At 48.6% G+C, this 22,380-nt stretch overlaps 7 protein-coding genes across 7 annotated transcripts; 5 read left to right on the top strand and 2 right to left on the bottom strand.

Annotated features, from left to right (window-relative positions):
• Window positions 1-822: 822 nt before the first annotated feature.
• On the top strand, window positions 823-2,168 carry FOMMEDRAFT_25792 (tetrapyrrole methylase; the record flags this gene model as incomplete). Its single annotated transcript, XM_007262740.1, has 3 exons — window positions 823-1,074; window positions 1,125-1,433; window positions 1,494-2,168. 3 exons carry the CDS (start codon window positions 823-825, stop codon window positions 2,166-2,168), a joined length of 1,236 nt encoding a protein of 411 aa, XP_007262802.1.
• Window positions 2,169-3,008: 840 nt separating this feature from the next.
• Window positions 3,009-5,357, top strand: FOMMEDRAFT_102362 (acetyl-CoA synthetase-like protein; the record flags this gene model as incomplete). Its single annotated transcript, XM_007262739.1, has 9 exons — window positions 3,009-3,287; window positions 3,343-3,715; window positions 3,775-3,857; window positions 3,908-3,993; window positions 4,054-4,128; window positions 4,188-4,416; window positions 4,489-4,645; window positions 4,710-4,827; window positions 4,912-5,357. The coding sequence occupies 9 exons, from the start codon at window positions 3,009-3,011 to the stop codon at window positions 5,294-5,296; spliced, it is 1,785 nt and encodes a 594-aa protein (XP_007262801.1). The 3' UTR covers window positions 5,297-5,357.
• Window positions 5,358-6,242: 885 nt separating this feature from the next.
• FOMMEDRAFT_131457 (serine/threonine protein phosphatase 2A) lies at window positions 6,243-7,412 on the bottom strand (the record flags this gene model as incomplete). The annotated part of the gene is made up of 5 exons (XM_007262738.1): window positions 6,243-6,403; window positions 6,473-6,725; window positions 6,789-7,088; window positions 7,154-7,237; window positions 7,320-7,412. 5 exons carry the CDS (start codon window positions 7,410-7,412, stop codon window positions 6,243-6,245), a joined length of 891 nt encoding a protein of 296 aa, XP_007262800.1.
• Window positions 7,413-7,571: 159 nt separating this feature from the next.
• On the top strand, window positions 7,572-9,913 carry FOMMEDRAFT_138464 (uncharacterized protein; the record flags this gene model as incomplete). The annotated part of the gene is made up of 12 exons (XM_007262737.1): window positions 7,572-7,604; window positions 7,653-7,724; window positions 7,776-7,836; window positions 7,897-8,061; window positions 8,113-8,311; window positions 8,365-8,827; window positions 8,886-9,071; window positions 9,132-9,269; window positions 9,332-9,512; window positions 9,571-9,638; window positions 9,712-9,736; window positions 9,806-9,913. The coding sequence occupies 12 exons, from the start codon at window positions 7,572-7,574 to the stop codon at window positions 9,838-9,840; spliced, it is 1,626 nt and encodes a 541-aa protein (XP_007262799.1). The 3' UTR covers window positions 9,841-9,913.
• A 25-nt stretch (window positions 9,914-9,938) lies between these two features.
• FOMMEDRAFT_165309 (uncharacterized protein) lies at window positions 9,939-11,689 on the bottom strand (the record flags this gene model as incomplete). Its single annotated transcript, XM_007262736.1, has 3 exons — window positions 9,939-10,637; window positions 10,698-10,805; window positions 10,864-11,689. The coding sequence occupies 3 exons, from the start codon at window positions 11,687-11,689 to the stop codon at window positions 10,135-10,137; spliced, it is 1,437 nt and encodes a 478-aa protein (XP_007262798.1). The 3' UTR covers window positions 9,939-10,134.
• A 239-nt stretch (window positions 11,690-11,928) lies between these two features.
• FOMMEDRAFT_76543 (uncharacterized protein) lies at window positions 11,929-14,401 on the top strand (the record flags this gene model as incomplete). Its single annotated transcript, XM_007262735.1, has 9 exons — window positions 11,929-12,080; window positions 12,206-12,852; window positions 12,916-12,969; window positions 13,041-13,221; window positions 13,311-13,401; window positions 13,465-13,571; window positions 13,695-13,899; window positions 13,972-14,116; window positions 14,196-14,401. The coding sequence occupies 9 exons, from the start codon at window positions 11,929-11,931 to the stop codon at window positions 14,399-14,401; spliced, it is 1,788 nt and encodes a 595-aa protein (XP_007262797.1).
• Window positions 14,402-18,662: 4,261 nt separating this feature from the next.
• FOMMEDRAFT_102353 (uncharacterized protein) lies at window positions 18,663-22,041 on the top strand. Its single transcript, XM_007262734.1, has 3 exons — window positions 18,663-18,840; window positions 18,948-19,938; window positions 19,997-22,041. The coding sequence occupies exons 1-3, from the start codon at window positions 18,689-18,691 to the stop codon at window positions 21,809-21,811; spliced, it is 2,958 nt and encodes a 985-aa protein (XP_007262796.1). The 5' UTR covers window positions 18,663-18,688; the 3' UTR covers window positions 21,812-22,041.
• Window positions 22,042-22,380: the final 339 nt, after the last annotated feature.

The following is a 22,380-nucleotide window of genomic DNA, read 5'->3' as shown; positions in this document are numbered from 1 at the left end:
GTCGACGATCACGGATGTAGACTTGTGTGGTACAGTGTGTAGCACAATTGACATATCAGAATATGATATACAAAAAACGAATTTGCATTTATCTGCTAAACCATGTTCTGAAATAGTTCTCTTATCATCCAATAAGAATATGACTTACAATATGATGTAAATTTCTTTGTATAACATATTCCGATATGTCTGCTGTATTGGCAAATAAGGGTACCAGAATTTACTAAGTCACGTGAAGATAGAATGAATTGAGAACTACCGACTTTATTGACACGTGACTTAGTGACTTCTGGTACCCCTACAAGAACATGGACTTATACGTAGGCGAACAGCAGTCCTGTGGAATATCTTGTGAACATATTAACAAGGACATGGACTTAGACGTAAGTGAACAGAATTCCTGCCGAATATCTCGTAAACATATTAACAAGGGGTAGAAATGTCAAGAAGCATATGTATGTGGAGAAGCAATTATTCTATGACAGTGTCTATCCTCTCCACATGTCCATAAATGTTTTATGCAATAGATTAGAGAGGCAGAGATGCAGATGGATGCATTGCGGGATCGTTGCGGGATGCATGATAATGTGCCTTGGAATGTCTCGCGGGAAGCGAAATGTCAACATTGAGGCAAGGAAGGACAATCCGTGATACACTGATGGTGCATGATGCAGATGCTCTTCTTGTCTCTGTATCCATACATTGCTGTACAACTTGTACATAACTGTGTTACGACTGTACTATACAGTACAATGTAGGATCAGGTATAAAAGGCAGTCTTTGGAACACAATTGGTACCATCTCTCAACGATCTATTCATCTATGGCTACCTCTACTGAGACTACAGAGAAAAAGGGCTCGCTGACTATTGCTGGCACCGGTATTGCCAGTATCAAACACATCACACTCGAGACACTGTCCTATATCAAAGAGGCTGAAAAGGTCTATTACCTTGTCGCTGACCCAGCGACGGAAGCGTTCATTCAGGATAATGCCAGCGGAACGTGCTTCAATTTACACGTTTTCTACGATACAAACAAGCATCGCTATGATTCATACGTTCAGATGGCCGAGGTGAGTTTCTCCCCAGGGCTCTCGCTTTGTGAGACTAATTGATGAGAAAGGTCATGTTGCTCGACGTGAGAGCCGGGCACTCCGTCCTTGGAATTTTCTATGGCCACCCGGGCGTTTTTGTGTCGCCTTCCCATAGGGCCATTGCTATAGCACGAGAGGAAGGCTTCAAGGCTCACATGCTCCCCGGAATATCGGCAGAGGATTACATGTTTGCCGACATTGGATTTGATCCCGCCACACATGGATGTGTGTCATACGAAGCGACCGAGCTTTTGGTCCGAGACAAGCCGTTGCTTCCATCGTCCCACAATATCATCTGGCAGGTTGGAGCTATTGGTGCTAACGCAATGGTGTTCGATGTGAGTGAACAGAAGAAGTTCTGCGCAGGTCTATATCTTTTAAACTTACTCGATATCCAGAATGGCAAATTTAATATCCTTGTTGACCGCCTCGAACAAGTCTTTGGTCCAGACCATAAGGTTGTGCACTATATTGGTGCTGTCCTCCCGCAATCGACGTCGACGATCGAAGCATACACCATCTCTGATCTCCGTAAGGGCGACGTTGTGGAGAAATTTTCAACGACTTCAACACTTTACGTGCCTCCATCCGTTGAAGCCAGACTCAGCGGAATAATGGTTCGGGAGCTAGGACTTGAGGATTCAGGATTCCACACAAAGAGCAGTCAGTCACGAACGTTGTGGGCCGGACCAGTTACTAGCTCAGCACCGGCATATGGCCCTCAGGAGCGCATTGTTATTGCACAGATAGACAAGGACGTTATTCCTGACAGCCACCAGATCCTTCAGGCTTCCGATGCAATGAAGAAAACGATGGCTAACCTTGCACTAAACCCGAAATTGTCGGAGGAGTACTATGCAAGCCCATCAACTGTCGTTGAAAAAGTGACTGGGCTTTCTGAACAAGAGAAGAAGGCACTTATACTTTGTTCTGCTGGCGCAATTCATATGGTAATGGCGGCAACGCAAACCAACATCGCTCAAGGACATCAGTGGTCTGCTGAGGAGCTTGAGGCTGCAGGAACTCCTCATCCTGCACTAGCTCTTCTAGTTGTTATAATATGCCTTATATAGTAGTGTAAATTAAATCGCTACAAATTGGCAAGTTCCTTGTGAGCCATCTCTCCACCATACTCTACCTTTCCTGCTTGCGTCTAAACTGAACTTTTTACAGTGTCCATCCCACTGATGTGCTTTTAACAAGGTAGTACCTCATTAAATAGTGTGGTTTGCACTCGCCCACCAATGTTGCAGTACATCGTCCTTGTGTAAATTTCTTGGTCTGTCAAATGAATGTTATTGAGTCTTGTTTGAGAACAGAATATTGGGTTGAGTAAATTTATACACAGATAAAACCCAGTGCTTGGAAGGCAGATGAGTCATCTCAGATACCATTGTCTGCAAAGGTGTGATAATGATTTGGTTGCAAATTGTGTCTGCTATAGTGATAGAATTTCTCTATACAAATTTTGTATTCCTGTTTCCTTTCCAAGCCACACACTGTACAGTGTAGACCAATCGCTTTCTTCGTGTTGGATAACCGAGTATTTTGAAATCACGTGTGAAGCAGACTGTGAACTCCTTACTTACTAAACTGTGCAGATACAATATCCTAATCACCTGTGAAAGCAGCTGTTGCTCGATCAGCTACCCATATCCTAGTTATTTCCTGTCTAATTTCCTGGTAGTCGCAGGCAACTAGTTTGAGTGGGTGCAGTCTACTATGGCAATCAGTTTTCCTCTCCCACCGACCTCGTGTTTGCATATCGAACCGGTAAGTCGGACATGGTGACCAAATTCCACTTCTGCCGGTCATTTCAGGCGGACTTTCTTCCGCACCGAGCTGCCCATCATTGTGCCTTTCTTCAGACCTTAAGTCTTAACTTTGCTGCTGGATTCCTGTCGGGCTCAAGCATGGTCTACATCAAGAGTCCTTATCCTTCCGTACCAGAGCTACCACCTCTCAACGTACATACGCTACTATTCGAGCGTCCGCCTGGGAATACTATTCCACGTGATTTTGTCGTCCATATAGATGCTCTGACCGGCGAGGAGCGGACGTATGGGCAATTTGTTGAACGTGTTAGGGATTGCGCAACGGCGCTTGCAGCCCCAGTGCACCAAGGAGGTTTATGTATACGACATGATAACGACACGACGGAGATCATCGCACTATTCTCGCCAAACTGCTTGGTAAATATTGATTATCCATTGTTTATATGTTATCAGGACTAACATCTGCTGTTAGGATTACATGACTTTAGTACATGCTGCGTTGGTCGTGACGATCCCATTTGCACTTATTCCGTCAAAACCTACTATGCCTGAGCTTATTTACTTGCTCAACAAGTTAAAATCCGGCTCTAACAACATAAAAATACGCTTGTTCACTCACTCGTCGCTCCTTGGTCAAGCGTTCAGTGCCTCAAAACAAGTGGGCCTCCCAACTGATTGCATTTATTTAATCGACTCTGGGAAAGCAGGCTCGAAAACATTAGACATTGGTTCTCTTATCCAAAACGTCAAGACCAAAAAGCTTCCTCGACAGTCTGTGGTTCCTGCTCAAAAGAATACACTAGCTTATCTCGTATTCTCAAGTGGTACAAATGGACCTCCCAAAGGTGTGTTTCAACATTAGACAGCGGTGTACCCTCAAGACTTATACTGATGTTCACCTTAGCCGTTATGATTTCTCAAGGAAACTTATGCTTTACAACAATGCAGTCCATTATCGGGAGGATGGAAGACTCAAAATACGTACCTGTGAGTTAAGAGCGAATTTTTTTTTGTTATTTAATTCAATGATTTTCTAGGCACCTCCAGCGCCACCACCTCCCCCCCGTTGGCTTTGTTTCCTTCCCTTCTACCATTCAATGGCTTTGCACTTCTTCATCCTTAAGTACGTTATATGCCCTCTAAATTGTTGCTCGTTGGCTCTTACATTTCGTGTTCTACTTAGAGCCGTACTAGCTCCGAGTACCATGGTCGTTCTCCCGCGGTGGAATATCAATCAAGCCTTAGCTGCTATTTCCAAGTATGTCATATCCAAGTTAGATTTGGAGCGCTTTGGTTGATAGACATGTACGTGTCCAGATACAAAATATCGCACTTGGGTCTCGTTCCGTCTATTGTCCACCAACTCGTCAACTCGCCACAAACTGCAAAAGCGGACTTGTCAAGCGTTCGTGTCGTTGGATGCGGCGCTGCGTATCTTTCACCAGACCTCTCGGAGCGCTTCCGCAAGATGCTTGGACACTCTGCGACGACTCAAGCAACGGGTGAAGAGGCGGCTGTGGCGGAGGGATATGGTCTTTCCGAAGCGGTAAGGAGTTTCAAATTTCAGAAAATTTTAATTCGTGCTCAAATCTTTCTTTTTGTTTTGGCTTATTCGTAGACAATAGGAAGTATAACAAGGCCAAACCCTGGGCAATACGGTCTGCAGCCTGATCCGAAGAGTACTGGTATTCTGATTACGGGCCAAGAGGCACGGATCGTTCGTGAGGATGGCTCGGATGCGGATTATGACGAACCTGGGGAGTTGCTACTGAAGGGTAAGACCGACTTAGTTGTTTAAGCTCATTCAGTTTTTTAATTAACAAACCCGATTTTATGAAGGTGGGAACGTTGCATTAGGGTATTGGGGTGACGAAGAAGCAACTCGTCAAGCGTTCCTTCCAGATGGCTGGCTGAGAACCGGAGACCGTTTCCGGGCGACCAAGTCTGGTGTCTTATAGTACGCACTTTTCCTTGGGTTTCCTTATAAAATTCTGCATACATTCGATAATTAATTGCTCTTAAATATTGTTTACGTTTACAGTTATGAGGATCGCTTAAAAGACACACTCAAAGTCTCAGGCGCCCAAGTAGCCCCAGCAGAGATTGAACAAGTCCTGCTCTCACACCCTGAAGGATTCGTCATCGACGCGGTCGTTGCGGGAGTTCCGGGTCCTACAGAGCGTGATGAGCGTGTTCCTCGCGCGTGGGTCGTCCTTAGTCCTGCTGGTTCTAAGTTAGGTGAGCGTGAGGTGGTGAAGAGGTTGGATAGTTGGGTTCGTGAGAGTTTGAGTAGGTATAAGTGGTTGACGGGAGGGATCGCTACGGTGAATGAGATACCGAAGAACCCAACTGGGAAGGTGTTGAGACGGGTGCTTGTTGATGAGTATATGAAAGAGAAGGAGAAGGCGGTTAGAGCGAAGCTGTGATTTAGCTTAGTCCTTTCTTCGCGTATAGCGTTTTTTCAATTAAGTATCGTTGTTGTTTGCTCTTAGATTGTTGTATAGATGCACGTTTCGTTGGTTTTCTCTCTCCTAACGTCTCTTGCTACAATTTCGCTTTGCTTGGACTGTTGATCTTGACGGTCGTTGCACAGTGAACAATCTAAAGCACCCAGTGGGTAGAAATCTCTTTAGGAGTGGCAATGCTAATACCAACGTCAATAGGGTATCAATCCGCAGTCCATGATTTACGACTGCCTAACAATCGAGTTTCGTACTTAAGCTTTAGATTCTTTTTACGAACCATCAAAGCCCGAAGGTTTTTTCCCAACCTCGAAGGAGAACCCCAATCGAACGGCCAAGCAGCAGTAAGCGCAAGCAGTGAATAAATACAGCTATGCATATATCTTACTTCTGCACCTAATTTGCGTATGACACACATATATATATAATTTCGAATTTGTCCACAGCGAATCGAAAGAATGTTACAAAGGCTCAGGGGAGTGGTATGAGCGTACGACGGACGGCTTCCTTGAGATACGATAAATAATTGTTTTGAATTTTGAAGCTCGAAGTGTATAGTGCGGAATTGTCGATGGAAAGTTCTTTGACACAGCACCGTAAAAACACTGCTAACGAAAATATATACAGTATATCGTGAAAAGTTCGAAAGAAGGCAGTTGCAGTTGTTGTTGTTTGTGTACAGTGTACAGTGTACAAATGGACAATCTTTGTATTTCCGAGTATTATATTAATTACTGATAACAATCGGTGTATTAAACAAACAAGACATAGGTTAGTGACTAGACAAAGACGCACCAGGAAGTAGTCCGGCACACGACGAGATACCAAAGGCTCGCCTGCTCGTGGTGCCGGATCAAACTGTAAGCTATACGAACACGATATTTTATCAAGTCAGTTCAGTTCTTAAGGGTCAGGAGTAAAGAGAGAAGAAGAAGGGTAAGATCAGGACGTACAAGCTATAAGCTAATTTTTCGTCAATCTCCATGATCGCTGCTTGGTTACCGCACCGATAGCAGTAGTTTGGTGCGCTGAAGATTGTTACTACGTTCCGGTCTTGACTCCAGTTGTATCCTGGAATAGATTTATGATGATAACATCAGTTACTCTAACGAAGAATATATAGAGGTAGAGTAGACGTACCTTCCATGACCAATTGATGTGCACGGGCCACAAGAGTCAAACCATTGTTGTGGTTGAAGGCTTCTGAGATATCTTGCCCGAAAGTGTATCCTGCACCCCGAGGCGAGATTCCCCACCCACACCTGTCATCGGGATCTGACCATAGTAGATCGCACATCGGGCCTTCGTGTGGTACCTCCTGCACACGGTCGATGGATCGGACATGGTCGAGGGTATCAATAGAAGGAGAGAGGCCGCCATGAAGGCAGAATATCTAAAGACAAAGCGTTCAATCTGACTTGCGTCGTGCCGCGATGAAGTGATAAAGATTGCGTACTTGATTTTCAATGAGTGCGGTTAAGGGTAGGTAATCGAACAGGTCGGTGAAGTAGCGCCAGACATTGGCATTACCATACTTTCGCAAGCATTCATCGTAGAACCCGTATACCTGGGTGATCTGGCGCGACTCGTGATTACCTCGAAGGATGGTGACGCGATCGCGGTATCGGAGTTTGAGGGAGACGAGCAGGGTCACGGTCTCGACGGAGTAGTAGCCACGATCTACATAGTCACCCATGAAGAGGTAATTTGTATCTGGTGAGTTGCCACCGATGCGAAAAAGTTCTGTGAGGTCGTGCTATCATGCGCGGGCATGAGGTCGGAGATATTCTTTCTTTCGAAGTGAGGGTAGAGGGCACGTACGAATTGGCCGTGGATGTCTCCGCAGACGGTTACGGGGCACCGCACGGGTTGGACATTGGACTCCTCCATGAGTAACTCTCGTGTCTAGTGAGATTGGCGGGCAGTGCATATATGTGAGTGTGTAAATAGGCGGTAGTGCAAATGGCACGCGAGGAAAGAAACATGCCTTGTCGCATAACCTTTTTACGTTGTCCTCGCTGAGCTGTTTGCAGTCTGCAAGCTGTTCGATCCATTTGTCTACTTCTTGTGGTTCGATCATGACGCTCTAAGGGTAGCTGTGTAGGTGGTATGATTCCAAGTGTTGTTGGTGTATGGGTACGAGTACTGCGTAGCGTGTGTCATACGTGTGACACTTGTCACTTCCTAGCGCCCTCTAGAACGTGAAGGCGCGACGCGTACTCAACCTCCATATTTTATCATGGAGCCGCAAGCTGTATATGCGACTGACGAGGTAAGCATGCGATTAGGGAATCAAAGAGCTTACTGACGTGTGGTCTAGTATGGGAGACCGTTCATCATTGTTAGAGAACAGCAAAAGAAAACTCGAAGTCATGGGGTCGAGGCAATTAAGGTATGAGATCCTTAATTCTATGCGTCCACACCCGCTCATAATTATGCCAAGTCTCATATCCTTGCAGCTCGAACAGTTGCAAACATCGTCCGGACGTCCCTAGGTCCCAGAGGTGTGCTATGATTTTTCTTTTCTGGATTGAATGTCGATGGACGCTGACGCATGTATACAGGCCTCGACAAAATTCTGATTTCACCAGACGGCGAAATCACCGTGACAAACGATGGTGCCACGATCCTCGGTCAGATGGAGGTTGACCACCAGATTGCAAAGCTTCTCGTACAGCTCTCAAAAAGCCAGGACGATGAGATTGGTGATGGCACGACCGGGGTCGTAGGCACGTCTAATTTTCCTTGCTATCGTAAATTTTGATTAATCCGTATTCTAGTGTTGGCTGGAGCATTGCTCGAACAAAGCGAAGCCTTACTGGACCGAGGAATCCACCCTACGCGAATCGCTGACGGTTTTGAACGTGCATGTGCTCTTGCTGTAAAACACTTAGACGGTATTTCGGATACTGTCGAGTTCTCGAAAACCAACACCTCAAACCTCCTAAAAACTGCCATGACAAGTCTTGGGAGCAAAATGCACGTGTAATTATTATTATTTGATAACTCTCATTTACTAACTTGATACGCAGTGTTTCCAAAGAACATGAACGCTTCGCTCAGATCGCTGTAGATGCCGTCCTTTCTGTCGCCGATCTGGATCGGAAAGATGTCCTCTTCGACCTCATCAAGGTTGATGGGAAAGTTGGTGGTTCACTCGCTGACATAGCGCTGATCAAAGGCGTACTTATTGATAAGGACATGTCCCACCCCGGCATGCCGAGTACAGTTAAGGATGCGCGCGTTGCGATTCTTACATGCCCGTTCGAGCCACCTCGTCCAAAGACGAAACATAAGCTCGACATCACGAGCGTCGAGGAGTTTAAGAAGTTGCGCGAATACGAAAAGGAGAAATTCTCGGACATGATTAAGCGAGTGAAAGATACTGGTGCTAATCTTGTCATTTGTCAATGGGGTTTCGACGATGAGGCGAATCATTTGCTTATGCAGAATGAATTGCCGGCTGTGAGATGGGTTGGTGGACCCGAGATTGAGGTTTGCTTTTTCCCTCGTTACTTACATTTTCAGCGACGATTTAATGTTAATTTGCAAGCTCATCGCCATTGCTACAAACGGCCGAATCGTACCTCGATTTGAGGATCTGACATCAGAAAAACTTGGCAAGGCAGGGATCGTACGTGAAATTACCTTTGGCACCACGAAAGATCGTATGTTGGTCATCGAGGAATGTGCAAATACTCGAGCGGTCACTGTCTTCGTGCGAGGTTCGAATAAAATGGTAAGACACCATTTAACTTGCTCCATGATGAAGGAAGCTGAATACCATTGGTGCTTGTAGATCATCGATGAAGCTAAACGGGCTCTACACGATGCGATTTGCGTGGTGCGAAACCTTGTTGTGGATAACCGCGTAGTGTATGGTGGCGGAGCGGCAGAAATCAGCTGCTCGACAGCAGTTGCGAAAGCTGCGGACGAGGTATACTTTTTCTCTTATAGGCACTCTTTCATTCTTAATAATCTCACTTCTATATTTACTAGATCCCGTCCATCGAACAATATGCAATGCGTGCCTTCGCATCTGCACTCGACGCCGTCCCACTGGCTCTCGCAGAAAACTCCGGTCTGTCTCCAATCGAGACTCTCGCTGAAGTCCGTAGTCGGCAGGTCGCAGAAGGGAACCAACGTCTTGGGATTGACTGTATGGGTAAAGGCGACAATGGTGGGAAATACATCAATGACTTGATACGTTTATTTTATTTTGACTGTTCGTACTACAGATATGAAACGACAGTTCGTATACGATCCACTTATCTCGAAGAGGCAACAATACCTCTTGGCTACTCAAGTGCGTTGTTTCTAGCTAGGAACTCGTTTTTCGGCATTGTAGATTATACTGACGCAATGTTCAATTTTCATAGTTGGCACGGGCTGTTCTCAAAATAGGTTTGTGCTCACACGTGTCTTTTATGGAGGGTGAATAACTAATTGGAATGCGTCTTTTTTTTCTTGCAGACGATGTAATCACGGCCGGTCAAGATTCGGAGTAAATTAGATTTGCTTAGATTTAGGTTGAAAATTAATGTAAAATCGAGTTTATGCCGATGCAGTTCATGTTAACATATCTAAAGTGAAGTCTATTTGATTCATTTGAGATGATGGAAAACGCTTCTACCGTACATACAACACTTGTACTGAGAAGTAATACATACACAATAGTCAAAACAAGAGAAAGACAAGAAAGCAGTATATCCGATCCATAAACAAGAAAAAAAGTGCACACAACATTTACTTATATACATACGTTTAGTTCCGTCAGTTGTCAGATTCCAGCAAGGAGGGCGTTATCGATCCAAAACCTGGACAATCGACTCCAGTACGACTCTCGGTTTCAGCACGACCCGTCTCTCCACCGTCTGAGGCGAGAACTCCCTCCCCTCCTTCCCCTTATTCGTCAAACACTGTAACCCAATCTCAGTCGTACACAAAACCCTCCCGCGACTAGGTCCATACCCCTCATACACATTCTCCATCGTCACGCCATTAAACTCCCGCACACTCTCAACGAAAAGAGGTTGGAAGTCCGTGCTCATGGTGCCTTCACGGATGATATACGCGAATCTGTTTGCGAGTTCGGAGATTCGTTTGAGTTGGGTACGGTATTTTTGGGTTGAGCGGGTGAGGAGGTCGTCGATTTCGCCGAGGCCTGAGGCGGAGAGGACGTTGGCTACGCCGCGGAGACAGGTGTCGGTTACTTCTGTTGTTGCTAGGTTGTCGATGTTGGGGGAGAGGGAGCGGATGTGGGCGTGGGTGAGGGCGCGCCAGCGGCTTGAGGTTGGTTGGGGTTCTGGTAGTGGTAATTATGAAGCGATTGAAAGGTGGAAGCGTAGTTGAATGATGGACGTACCTGAGGCATGCATGTGGGAGTATATCTTGGATAGATGAGATTCGAGTTTGCCTGTCGAACCGAAGCAGAATGCGGACATGGCATGGCTGATACACTGACATATACACGCTGGCAAATATAGCATTTAGTCAAACTGCGGACTACGTTATAAATAGGCGCTGCTTACCTTGTAATGCATACTGTAATAACGTCGGGTCCTGCGAATGGTCTCTTTTCTCGAGACACTGGCGCATCTTCGACCCAAAGCGCGCTGCGACGCGTTCAAGGGCTTTACGTCTACTCGTACCGGGAACGGGCGAGGGTGAGGGTGTGTTCCTGCGTGAGCCGACTGCTGTTGTTGTTGAGTTTGTTGGTGGTTGCATCGCTTCGCTTGCAGCAGCGGCGAACTGTAGGATCTCGGAGTTGATATCCTTGACGGCCTGTACGAGGTCACTTCCCGCCCAACGGTCTGTCTTGGTGAGGAAGCGCTCCATCGAGCGGACTTCCAGCTTGCGTTCCTCTGCAACTCGTCGTAGTTCGGCGTTCTCTGCGTCGAGAGTTCGGTTTCTCTCGCGCAGCTGTTCGAGTAGGATGTCCTTTGTACGGACTTGGGTCGTTGCTTCTCTGAGCGCGGACTGGAGAGCATAGTGTTTGTCGCGGAGGAGCTTTAGCTCGCCGCGGAGACGGGCGATCTCCTTTGCTTGTGGTGATGAATCCAGAGCGGACGAGGAGGGCAAGTCGTCACGGAGAGAATTAGAATAATAATTGGCGTTGCTGTTGTTATTGTCCAAGTACTCTTCGTGGTCCAGCCCGTCCTCGTCTTCGTAGAGGTCGCGGTCGTCGACGACACTGTTCCTGTTGGTGTTGAGATAGGCCCTGCCGGGAACTGATGATGGGCGGTCCGAAGGCGGGAACCAGCTCTGAGCCGAGCGCAGAGATGCCCGTGATGGCGGCGGAGGGTGATTGTGAGCGTAGTAGTCGGCAGGTGAGTTGTGCTGCTGTAGAGCGTGCATTTGCTGCCTGGTGAATTTAGCCAACTTTAACGTGTATTTTCTGTGGTATGGTAGGCAACGAGGACGGCACGAGGCTTCAATTTTTTTTTTATTTCAATTATTTTCCGCTGCGAAGTCCCGGTAACCCCTCGCTCACTCGTCCTTTTATCTACATACTCCTCTCTGCTTTTCTTATATTCCTTATCTCCATCTCTCTTCCCCCGCATTTCTTACCCGACACCAGCGCCTCGCCTACCGAGATGGCTGGAAGCAGCAAAGCAAATAACAGAAAACCCTACAACGGCGACCGCCGTGCACTCGCCCTCGCCTTCGACGTCGGCACAACATTCTCAGGCGTCTCCTACGCCTTCCTCGAGCCTGGAGAAGTCCCAAAGATCCATGGCGTCACTAGGTGCGTATACATTGCGCACGCGGAGTGTGCTTTCATATCCGCATACATATAGATTATCGTCTTGTCGCGCACGTTGTTCTATGCAAACAAACTTTCTAACATTAAACAATTGCAACACCATGCAGGTACCCCGGCCAGGAGCACGTCACGGGGAACACGAAAATCCCCTCGTTGCTTTACTACGACCGAAGTGGTCGCGTTGTCGCTGCAGGTGCAGAGGCAGAGAGCGGCCAGACTGCTGACGAGGCAGAGGATGAAGGCTGGACGAAAGTCGAGCTCTTCAAGCTGCGCTTGCGCCCGCGACGCATGGAACTTGATATGAACGGCATGCGACTCAGCCCGCTCCCCCCTGGCAAGTCCTCTGAAGACGTGTTTGGCGATTTCTTGGCATATCTGTTTTCTTGCACGCGCAAGTTTATTGAGGATACACATGCGAATGGCAAAAAACTCTGGAAGGTCGTCGAAAATGATATTCACTTTGTGCTCAGCCATCCGAATGGATGGGAGGGTGCTCAGCAGAGTCGTATGCGCAGGAGCGCTATCAGCGGTGGTCTTATTCCTAATACAGATGAGGGAAAGGCTAGGATACGGTTTGTTACTGAAGGCGAGGCAAGTATGCACGCCTGTATTCTCAACGGCCTCGCGCACGACGTCCTAGCATCTGGAAATGGATTCGTAGTAGCCGATGCTGGAGGCGGTACTTTGGATGTTAGTAGCTACATCTTACGAGGAACACATCCACTCCAAATCGAGGAAGTAGCCCCTCCTGACTGTAAGCTGTTCTCCTATCTTTAATTTGTATGCACCCAAATAACCCCTGACTGATATCCTAAAGGTGTCTTCGCTGGTGCTGTCTTCGTGAGCCGAAGGTGCCGAGTCTTTCTCGAAGGTTTGCACGTTCGTTCTCCATCTTCCCGAAGCAGCGATAAAGTGACTTTCTATTGTGTGAACCTTATACAGAGAAGCTCCGAACTTCGAAGTACGGTTCACCGGATACGCTGGACCATATAACCAAGCGCTTCGACGAGACGACAAAACGACTTTTTCGTGATAAACATGAAGTGCAGTACATCAACTTTGGATCTCCGCTTGACAAGGATCTCAAAGTTGGTATTCGAAATGGGAATCTCAAGCTTGCTGGGTGAGTGTGATATGGCATGCACATCATGTGGCTTGATGCTTCGTGAACACGTTTTGTTGATTATGGGTTCTTCCAATCTATTCGTACAGCACGGAAGTGGCTGAACAGTTCGAGCCCTCGATCCAGGCTGCGGTAGACTCCATTCGTAGACAAATCGAACTCTCTAGGGGAGTAGTGAAGGTATGCACCCTTCTATAATCAGCTTCAATACCTTTTTAGGCCAACTCAACGTATTTGTATTAGGCCGTTTGGCTTGTAGGAGGATTCGCTGCCAGCCCATGGCTGTTTACCCAATTGCAGCAACGTCTTGCGCCCCTCGGTGTCACGGTCAACAGGCCCGATAGCCAAACGTAAGTGCATACATGCCCTTCACCCCATTCCAGTCACCCCTTTGCCCAATACCCTTTTGGCCAGCTCTATCTCCAACGCTTCCTAAAATAGTTTACTCACTAATCTGGTTTTACACATGTTAGATCGAAAGCTGTTGCCGATGGAGCTATTGGGTTCTTCTGCGATCATCACGTGTCCGCACGGATGTCGCGGTACATGTATGGTGTTGAGTACTTGCGTGAGATTGATGTGAATGATGAGGAGCACGTTACGCGTAGTGGACGTCAGTTGCAGCTACCTTCCGGACCGAAGTATCTCCCTGATGCGTTTGACTGTATCCTTGCCAAGGTATGCACCCCCTTACCTGTTTTTGATCTCATCAAGAAGGTTGTTGGGCTAACACTGAGCTTGCGATGATAGAACGTCCGCGTAAAAGAGAGCTCTGTGTTCTCCCGCAAGTATTACACAGAAGTAACTAAATTGAGCACTCTCTCGGTATTTGAGATCGAGATCTGGTGTTACCGAGGAGGCGAGACGATCCCGAAGTGGATCGACAGAAATTCAGGTAATGTCTCCTATTTTCTAATTCTAATGTTTGTTGACACCCATAATATAAACCTGGATATCCCAATCATCTCAAATAGACCACTTCGGGAGCTTGTGCTTCGTGCGCGCAGACTTGTCAAAGCTCAGTAACAGTGCTGAGCCGAAAAAGGGAGCTAATGGACAGACTTATTGGACTGTTGTGTTTAGTATTGAGATCCATTTTGGGTTGACGGAGTTTAAGGCTCGTATGAAGTGGAATGAAGATGTAAGTTTCGTACAACTCTCCGCAAGGATTCTAGTCTAATACGCTTGTTTTATTAAGGGCAAGACGAGATACGGTCCTGCGACGATCGTGTTCAATGAGAAGGGTGTACGTAGCGACGAGGATGATGGATACTCAGTTGCTGGTGGAGAGGACGCAATGTCAGTCTCACCGCGTCGTCCGTATGGCTCACTGCTCAGTCATTCCTCCCGCGACCCAACTTCATCTAGTCGAAGCTCGCGTCATAAGGAACGCGATAGAGACAGAGGCATGCATAGGTCTCACTCTCATAACACACCAGCACCACCGCTTTCTGGTACGGGCATGAGCCGGTCAATGAGCGGACAGACAGATGAGACTGTAACTCGCGAGCCGTCTCCGCCACCAGTGTCAGCTCCGCCTTTGGGAAGTTCTGTCAGTGGATCTGTGAGAAGGCAGAGTAGGTCTCGCGGCTTTGGTTCTTCGGCGCCATCTGCTCGTGAAATCGAACCGGAACCGACGCCTGAGATCGACATCATACCCCCAGCGCCATCGATTCACTCGCGTACTGCTTCAGTCGCTGGACCACCTTCGATGGGCTCGCGGGCGCCTTCTGCAGCAGGAGCACCGCCCATGTCAATCCACTCGCGTGCACCTTCTGCAGCTGCTCCGCCATCAGTACACTCGCGCACATCGTCGGTCGCGGCTTCGCCCGCTATGCAATCACGCGCTCCCTCTACCGCTGTACCACCATCCATGCACTCTCGTGCACCCTCGGCAGCTGCAGTACCTTCGGCAATGCATTCTCGCGCTCCATCAGCTGCTGCTGCGCCCGAGACTTCACCAGTCCTTTCACGTGCACCGTCCAGCGCAGGCATCCCATCCCGGACACCATCAGCCAGAGAAATAGTAGCAGGACACTCTCCAGTTCCTTCTCGTACACCGTCTACAGGTAGTAAGCCATCAATGAGCCGTGCCCCGTCATCCGGCTCCCGTGTCCCGACGGTTACTCGACAAAACTCCAACCGTGGAGGGTATGGTTCTCGTGCGCCGTCGCAAATGGCGCCTGTGGATGAGGGAGACTTGTACGTTCCTACTGAGCCTGATCTTAACGGCTCCGCGGCGGATTACTTCAATCAAGCGCCGTCGGCTTCGGGTGGTTCGGGAGGTCTGGGTGCCCCGCGTTCACTTTCACGTTCTATGTCGCCTGCACCGCCGGTTGAGCGTGAACTTGCAGAAGAGCCGCCTGCGCCTCCGTCGAAGCGCAATAGCTTTGGACTACCTCCTGTATCTGAAGCGCCGATCCTTGAAGAGAAGAAAGATAAACAGAAAGGCTGGGGCTTTGGTGGTAGCGGCTTCGGAGGTGGAGGTGGATGGGGTTCGTTCCTTGGAGCGAACGGACAGCCTGCAGAAGGTGCAGGTGCTCCTGGGTTTGGGAACGCCGAAGAACCGTTCATCCCTCCTCCACCTGGAGCAGACGCATGGGGCGAACCTGCTGATCATATTCCTGCAGCTCCTGGAGCATGGGAGTTCGTCGAACCTGCCGCACCTCCACCTCCACCGGCTGTAGAACCTGAACCAGAGCCTGCGCCTGGTGTCCCTGAACCAGCTCCCGAACCGGAGGTTGCACCTATGATTAGCAAGACTGAGTCTGGTCGGTCGAAGGGGAAGGGAAAGAAAGTGAAAGGGATATTGAAGAATGGGAGTGCGAGTGCGAAGGCTGCTGAGGCTGAAGCGAAAGCGAAAGCTGAGAGTGAGGCGCGTGAGAGGGCTGAAGCGGAGGAACGGGAACGTGAGAGACAGGAACAGGAACAATTTGCGGCGGAGGAACGCGCGAGGCAGGAACAGTTTGAGGCTGAGGAGAGGGCAGCGAGAGAGCAGGAGGAGATAGAGGAGCTTGCTAGACAGCAACAAGAAGCGGAAGCTAGAGAGCTTGAACGACAACGTCTTGAACAGGAAGATATGGATAGGTTCTATAGGGAACAGGAAGAAGCTGAGGCGAGAGCTCGGGAGGAGGCTGCTGAACGCGCGAGGATCGAGGCTGAACAGGCGGCTGCGGCGGAGGCGGAACGTCAGCGAGTTGAGGGAGAAGCTCTGACGAAGAAGGAAAAGAAGGCGCGTGCGAAAGCTGAAGCTGAAGCGAAGGCGAAGGCGGATGCAGAGGCGGCTGAAGAAGAAGCTAGAGCACGAGCCGAAGAAGCCAGAGCACGAGCTGAAGAAGAAGCCAGAGCACAAGCTGAAGAAGCAGCTAGAGTACAGGCTGAAGAGGAAGCTGCTGCTGCTGCTAAGGCGAAAGCTGATGCGGAGGCTGCTGAAGCTGAAGCTGCTGCCGCTGCTGGTGATGGTGGTGATGAAGGTGATGCACCTGGTGAACCTGAAGCTGCTCCTGCACCTCCGGTGGACGCTGCACCCGCAGAGGACGAAGAGAAGAAGAAACTCGAAGCAGCTGTTGAGAAAGCCGAGGCTGAGTTGGAGAAGGCGACTGACGAGCACAACAAGGCTGAAGTTGCACTGTCCAAGCTTCAGATGAACAAGCCTAAGCCGAAGGGGAAGAACAAGAAAGCTGCTGGACCCTCGCCGGCTGAGAAATCTGCGGAACGGAACGTTCAGACGGCGGAGGGTAATGTTAGCAATGCGAAGGAGAAGCTTGAGAAGGCTAAGAAGGCGCTTGAGGAGTACGTCCCTCCTGCAGCACCGGAACCTGTCGCTGCTCCTCCTCCTGTGGCGGAACCAGAACTCGCACCTCCGATTAGCAAGAATAATTCATCTGCGAGCAAGAAAGGCAAGACTAGCAACTTGTTCGAGTTCGGTGGTGATTTCGGGAACGGGGATAATGGCGGAGGTGAAGAAGATGGTGAGGGAGAAGCCGAGGAGGAAGGCGAGAAAGAGGGTGGTGGTTGGTTGGGAGGCGGTGGTGGTGGTGGTGGTGGATGGGGAACAGGAGGAGGATGGGGCTTCTCGAACGTCCTTGGTGGAGGTTCGAATGGCGGTAGCAAGGGTGGTAGCAAAGCTCCTACTAGTAGTGGACTTTGGTAAGCTCTTAGCTAAACGACAAATGCAGAAACGCACCCTCTCTACACGGACGTGTTGCCGGTATGGATGTATGGATTTTGATATATGGCTATGGATATGCTCTCTTTTTTTCTTTCTCTTTCCCCCACGTTGTTCCTCTTGTGTTCTCATGTTATGCTTTCCATCTTGGCTTTCAGTTGTGTATCGTGTTTGTTACGTTCAGCAGGATCTGACTTTCTTTTTCTTAACTCATGCTCTTTGGTTTCGAATACAGTATCCAGTAGACACCCCCCCCCTCTCATCTCATCCCGCGTTCACTATCCTCCTACTCAAACTAATGTCAGTTAACCTGACGTGCGCGTTCTGTATTGATATCTAGGGCACTTACACTGCTGTAGTCCTCTGTAGCGCTTGCTTTCCTTTTCTCTTTGTTTTGTTGTGGCTTTCTTAGCTTGTAGCGTTTTCCCTTGGTGTTCTGTTTTTCTGTATGTTTTGAGAATATTTAGATGTGAGACGGTTTTTGTCTTGTTGGGTTTAATGTCCAAATTTTAGATCTTGCCTCGTCTGTTTTTATTTCGTGGTTAGAATGGCTGGGAATATCACGAGTTTTTCATTCTGACAAGTGGCCTGTGTCTCTGTATTGGATTACATGACCACGAAGGAACGCGCGTGTAGCAAGACGCGTCAGCTAAGTCAATCCACTTATTATACTTGCAATGCTGTGTCTGTACCAGATAATAATTTCTAGCTTACAATCCTGCTTCAATTGCAAAAACCAGTGAAACCACCTCATCGAATAATTATATGCGCGATATAACTAAAGAAATTGGAGGTCAATTATACCAGCTGTTATCCTACAGAGGCCAGTTATTTATTTATCGTAACTAAGCGGTAAACAGCACAACAAAGCAAGACCAATTCTCTGTGTGCTCCGCTTCTCTGACTTGTGCAAAGTACAAGCGAGACTAGGCCTCATACGTAAAAGCCACGAGGCACGAAGCGTGTTGCTACGTGACTGTCACGCGTCCATGCGTGGCCGATCGCTTGTTATATTCAAAACCCAAGGTTTGCTTTCCTCTCTTGCCCTCACACATTTCCGTGTTCTCCTATTCACCCGCGCACTCATCCACCCGCCCTACAGCATCTTATCGCAAAACATCCAACACGCATTGCACACGACTCGCACCTGCGTCAACCTCTTGCATCATTGTTGCAGTCCGTTCCGAAGGTGAGCATGCACGTGCAAAACATGTTTTTGGCTAGCAGAACAGAGAGAGATAGCTTACACGCGTTGGACACGCTCGCTTCGTCCAGTTTTCTGGCCTGAACGGCTTATACATGTCATTCTCGAGCACACCGCTCGGTCAAGACAGACGTCTCGATCATCAAGCTTTTCTCAAGGGCGTACCAATCACGTACGGTACACATCCTCCTCCCCCTAAACGCGTTACATCTGTAAACAACCCGGTGCCTATATCATACGCCTACGGGTAGGCCCATGTCTATATCTCTTCCTTCCCCACTTCTCTCTCTTCACTATGTCTTCACCTTCCCCGTGTAAGAAGTCTCGCTCATGTCGTTCTTCACCTACTTGCAGGGCTCCCGAGCTGTACTCTCGATCTTCAAGACAACCAACGGCTACTGCACAAGCCGGACGTACCCAAGGTACAGACGATAACGAAGAAGAATTACGACGCACGCGCTACACTCAACTGAAGCAGCGTAACGAAACACTCTCCAACCGCCCAGGTTCGTCTCTTGGTCCGGGGATAATCACGACACCCCCACAGCCAAACGAGGCCACGCTCAACCCCACTTCAGTTAATATAGCCAGTGCTTTTCACGTGGCTGCTTCATCTTACACTATGGCTCCCACCACCACCTCCAACGCATGGACGGGCGTGGGCAATCGCCCCGGCGTGCCTCGTAGTACGTCCGTGGAATACGAACAGCAAACTCAAACGACAGTAAATCGACGCCTTGCGAATCCTCCGAGGAGAGTACCTGGCTCAAAACCACCGTCGGCCGCCAAAACTGTCCCGAATATCCGTAGTCCGAACGCAGAGGACGAGCAAGTAAGAGCGAATGGACGTGGGAAAAGCCCGTTCGAGCACATTTCCGAATACGCGCAACGTGCCGTATCGCAAGCTACGTTCTTGATGCGGCAGCGCTCACAAGAACCCGAAGACGGCCGCCCACCTTCTCGTCAAGCCACAGATGCGACTCTCGTTCCTCCGAATAATAGCAATAGTTATGACTACGCGGAAGAGGAAGAGGAGTTCCAGGAAATGCAGAAGTCGGGGAAGAAGAAAGATCTAGTACAACACAAGCGCAATAGGATGTCGATGGATAATAAAGCTTATCGGCCGACTGCCTCGGATGAGGAAGAGGAGTCCGATGAGGGATCTGATGATGAAAAAAGGGGCAGGAGAAGAAAGAAGAAACGAGATAGTGGAGGTGGTGCACTTACAAATATGCCAACCATTCAGTACGATAAGAGGAAGAAGAAGAAAGGCCGATCAGGGAGGCCTGGAGAAGATGACTATAGTGTTGCGGATGATGAAGAACAGGCCCAGGCTAATGAACAGGTTAGTTTACTTCCGTGATTTGCATTGGATTTGCTGATTGAATGGGTCTGATCCTTAGCGTGATCGTCGCTCCGCGACTCCCTTACAACGTCCACCTTCCGTTCCTCGCGGTGCTGCACCTCTCGACAGTTCAAGAAGCTACGACTATTCTGGGACAGCCGACGGATCAGCAGATCTTGGAGCTGGTCTTGATTCCATCCCTGAGGTTGACGAACTATCTGTGTTGCAGCCGATACATGAGGAAAAGTCGTTTGCTAGACATGGTCGAACACGCTCACGCTCGCGTTCGCGGGTGCGCCAGGCGCAGAGATCCACCATAGGTGGACCACTCGGGAAGCTTGTAAACCTCCTATGTGTCTCTGTAATCCGGCTTCTCGCAGTAATATTCCTCTTCATCGGCCGCATCCTCGGATTCATCTTCAGCATACTCTTCCGTGAACCTCGGTTATTCCTTCGACGACATCGTACATTCGCTCGACTGGGCATGTATGCGATTGTTGCTGGCGTCCTGTACCTTTCGATCCGGTTCTTCAAGTTAGATGAACGCTTCGATCTCAGCCTTTTACCCGGGTCAAAGACACCTTATACTGCTCCACAATTACCGCCGGAGAGTGTGGATGAACTGACATCTCGGCTCTTGAAGCTTGAAAACGTACTCGCTAGTTTGCAGTCAGATGCAATTAGTGATCGTCATAGACTTGACAATGATGCTCGTCGGTCGCAGGAAATGACCTCTCGCTTGAACCTGTTGGAGTCGCGTATCGACAAGGAGATAAGTCGCATGCAGAGAGCTGGGGAGGATGTCCGGAGTGCGGCATTCAAGGGTCTCGAGAGTATACAACGGGAGGTTCGTTCGCTGCAAGCCCAGCAATCGGAGTTATCCTCGCGACCAGAGGGCGCACAAAACGACGAGGAGGCGAGAGCGAAGTTGAAAGCACTCGAAGAGAGACTTGGTTCTGTGGAGGGCGGTGTGAAGGAGGCTCTTGAGCTAGGGCAGAACGCTGCAAAGGCAGGCTCGGCTGTTGTCGGCGCTGGCAGTGGTGCGCATTGGTGGTCTAAGCTCGGGAGTGGCTCAACCTCTGGACTTACGATCAAAACGAGTGATGGCTCAGACGTGACTCAATTAATTAGCGGTCTCGTGGAGCAGGCTATTATGCATTACACTGCAGATGGTATTGCCCGTGTGGACTACGCGTTACATTCAGCAGGGGCATACATCATTCCATCTCTCACCTCACAAACCCTCGAGATTAAGACGTCATATTTCTTCGGTCTTATATCGGGTGCATCGTTATATGCGCGTTCGCCTGTTACTGCGCTGCATCATGAGACAGCTGTTGGGTATTGTTGGCCGTTTGCGGGGAAGCAAGGGTATCTTGGGGTTAAGCTTGCGACGCCTGTGAGGATTACGGAGTTTACGATTGATCATGCTTCGAGTGCTGTTGCGCTTGATATGAGGTCTGCGCCGAGGCGTATGGAGGTTTGGGGGATGGTTGAAGGGAAGGATAACGTTGAGAAGTTACGGGCTTATAGGACGGGGTTGCAAGCTGGGCGGAACGCTGCTGTTGAAGAAGGTCGCCCTATCCCATCTGCAGCAGAAGAACCTGCACGTCCGAGTATCCTACCGAAGAGATCGGAGTACATTCGTATTGCAGAGTTCACGTACGATATCAACTCGCCGCAGAACATTCAGACTTTCGCTGTACCTGAGGATGTCAAGTCGCTTGGTATTGACTTTGGGCTGGTTGTGCTGGCTGTGAAGGATAATTGGGGGATGGAGGAGTTTACGTGTTTGTATCGGTTCCGGGTGCATGGGGAGCGGAAGGTTGAGTTGCCTCCACCTTTAGATTCGTCGGATTCGTCGGATTCGTGATCTCTCTCCTTCACGCTGGATTTTCTGTTTCTTATTTTCTCTTTTTTTTTCGTCTTTATTTCTTTCTTTCGCGTATCTACTTACGAATTTTTATTTCATTTTCATTTATCATTTATCTCTTCTCTTCTTTTCTCTTTTTTCTTCATAACGGCATTGGGTCTGGTTTGTGCATAGTGAACTTATTCCATTATTCTCATCGTGCTTTCCTTGCCTTGCTATCCTGCGCTACCCTCTCACTTTTCTTACTCTCATCTCAATCTCTCACGTTTTGCTGCTTAATTATTATTGGTTTTTTGCTGTGGTATCTGTTCTCCGGCATTTACGTACAATACCTATAGAAGTATCAGTATCACACTCGAATGAATGAAGAATGAAATGTACAATTTTCTCTTTTCTGCTTATCTTTTGCTCGTTTGATTTCTGACGAATGGACTGTGTGCATGTATAAGTTATTATATATACTTAAGTACCTCTGAGATTATAGGGTAGTTGGTGTAAACAATGATAGTGTGAAGATGACGCTGATGTTGTCTAGAAACCCTGGATTGAATTTCCTTACTTCGTATGCG

The sequence above is a fragment of the Fomitiporia mediterranea genome (assembly GCF_000271605.1).
Source record: "Fomitiporia mediterranea MF3/22 unplaced genomic scaffold FOMMEscaffold_2, whole genome shotgun sequence".
In the NCBI taxonomy this organism is placed as follows: domain Eukaryota; kingdom Fungi; phylum Basidiomycota; class Agaricomycetes; order Hymenochaetales; family Hymenochaetaceae; genus Fomitiporia; species Fomitiporia mediterranea.
Note: the sequence above shows the minus strand (reverse complement) of the source record. Positions and strands in the feature narration are given on the sequence as shown.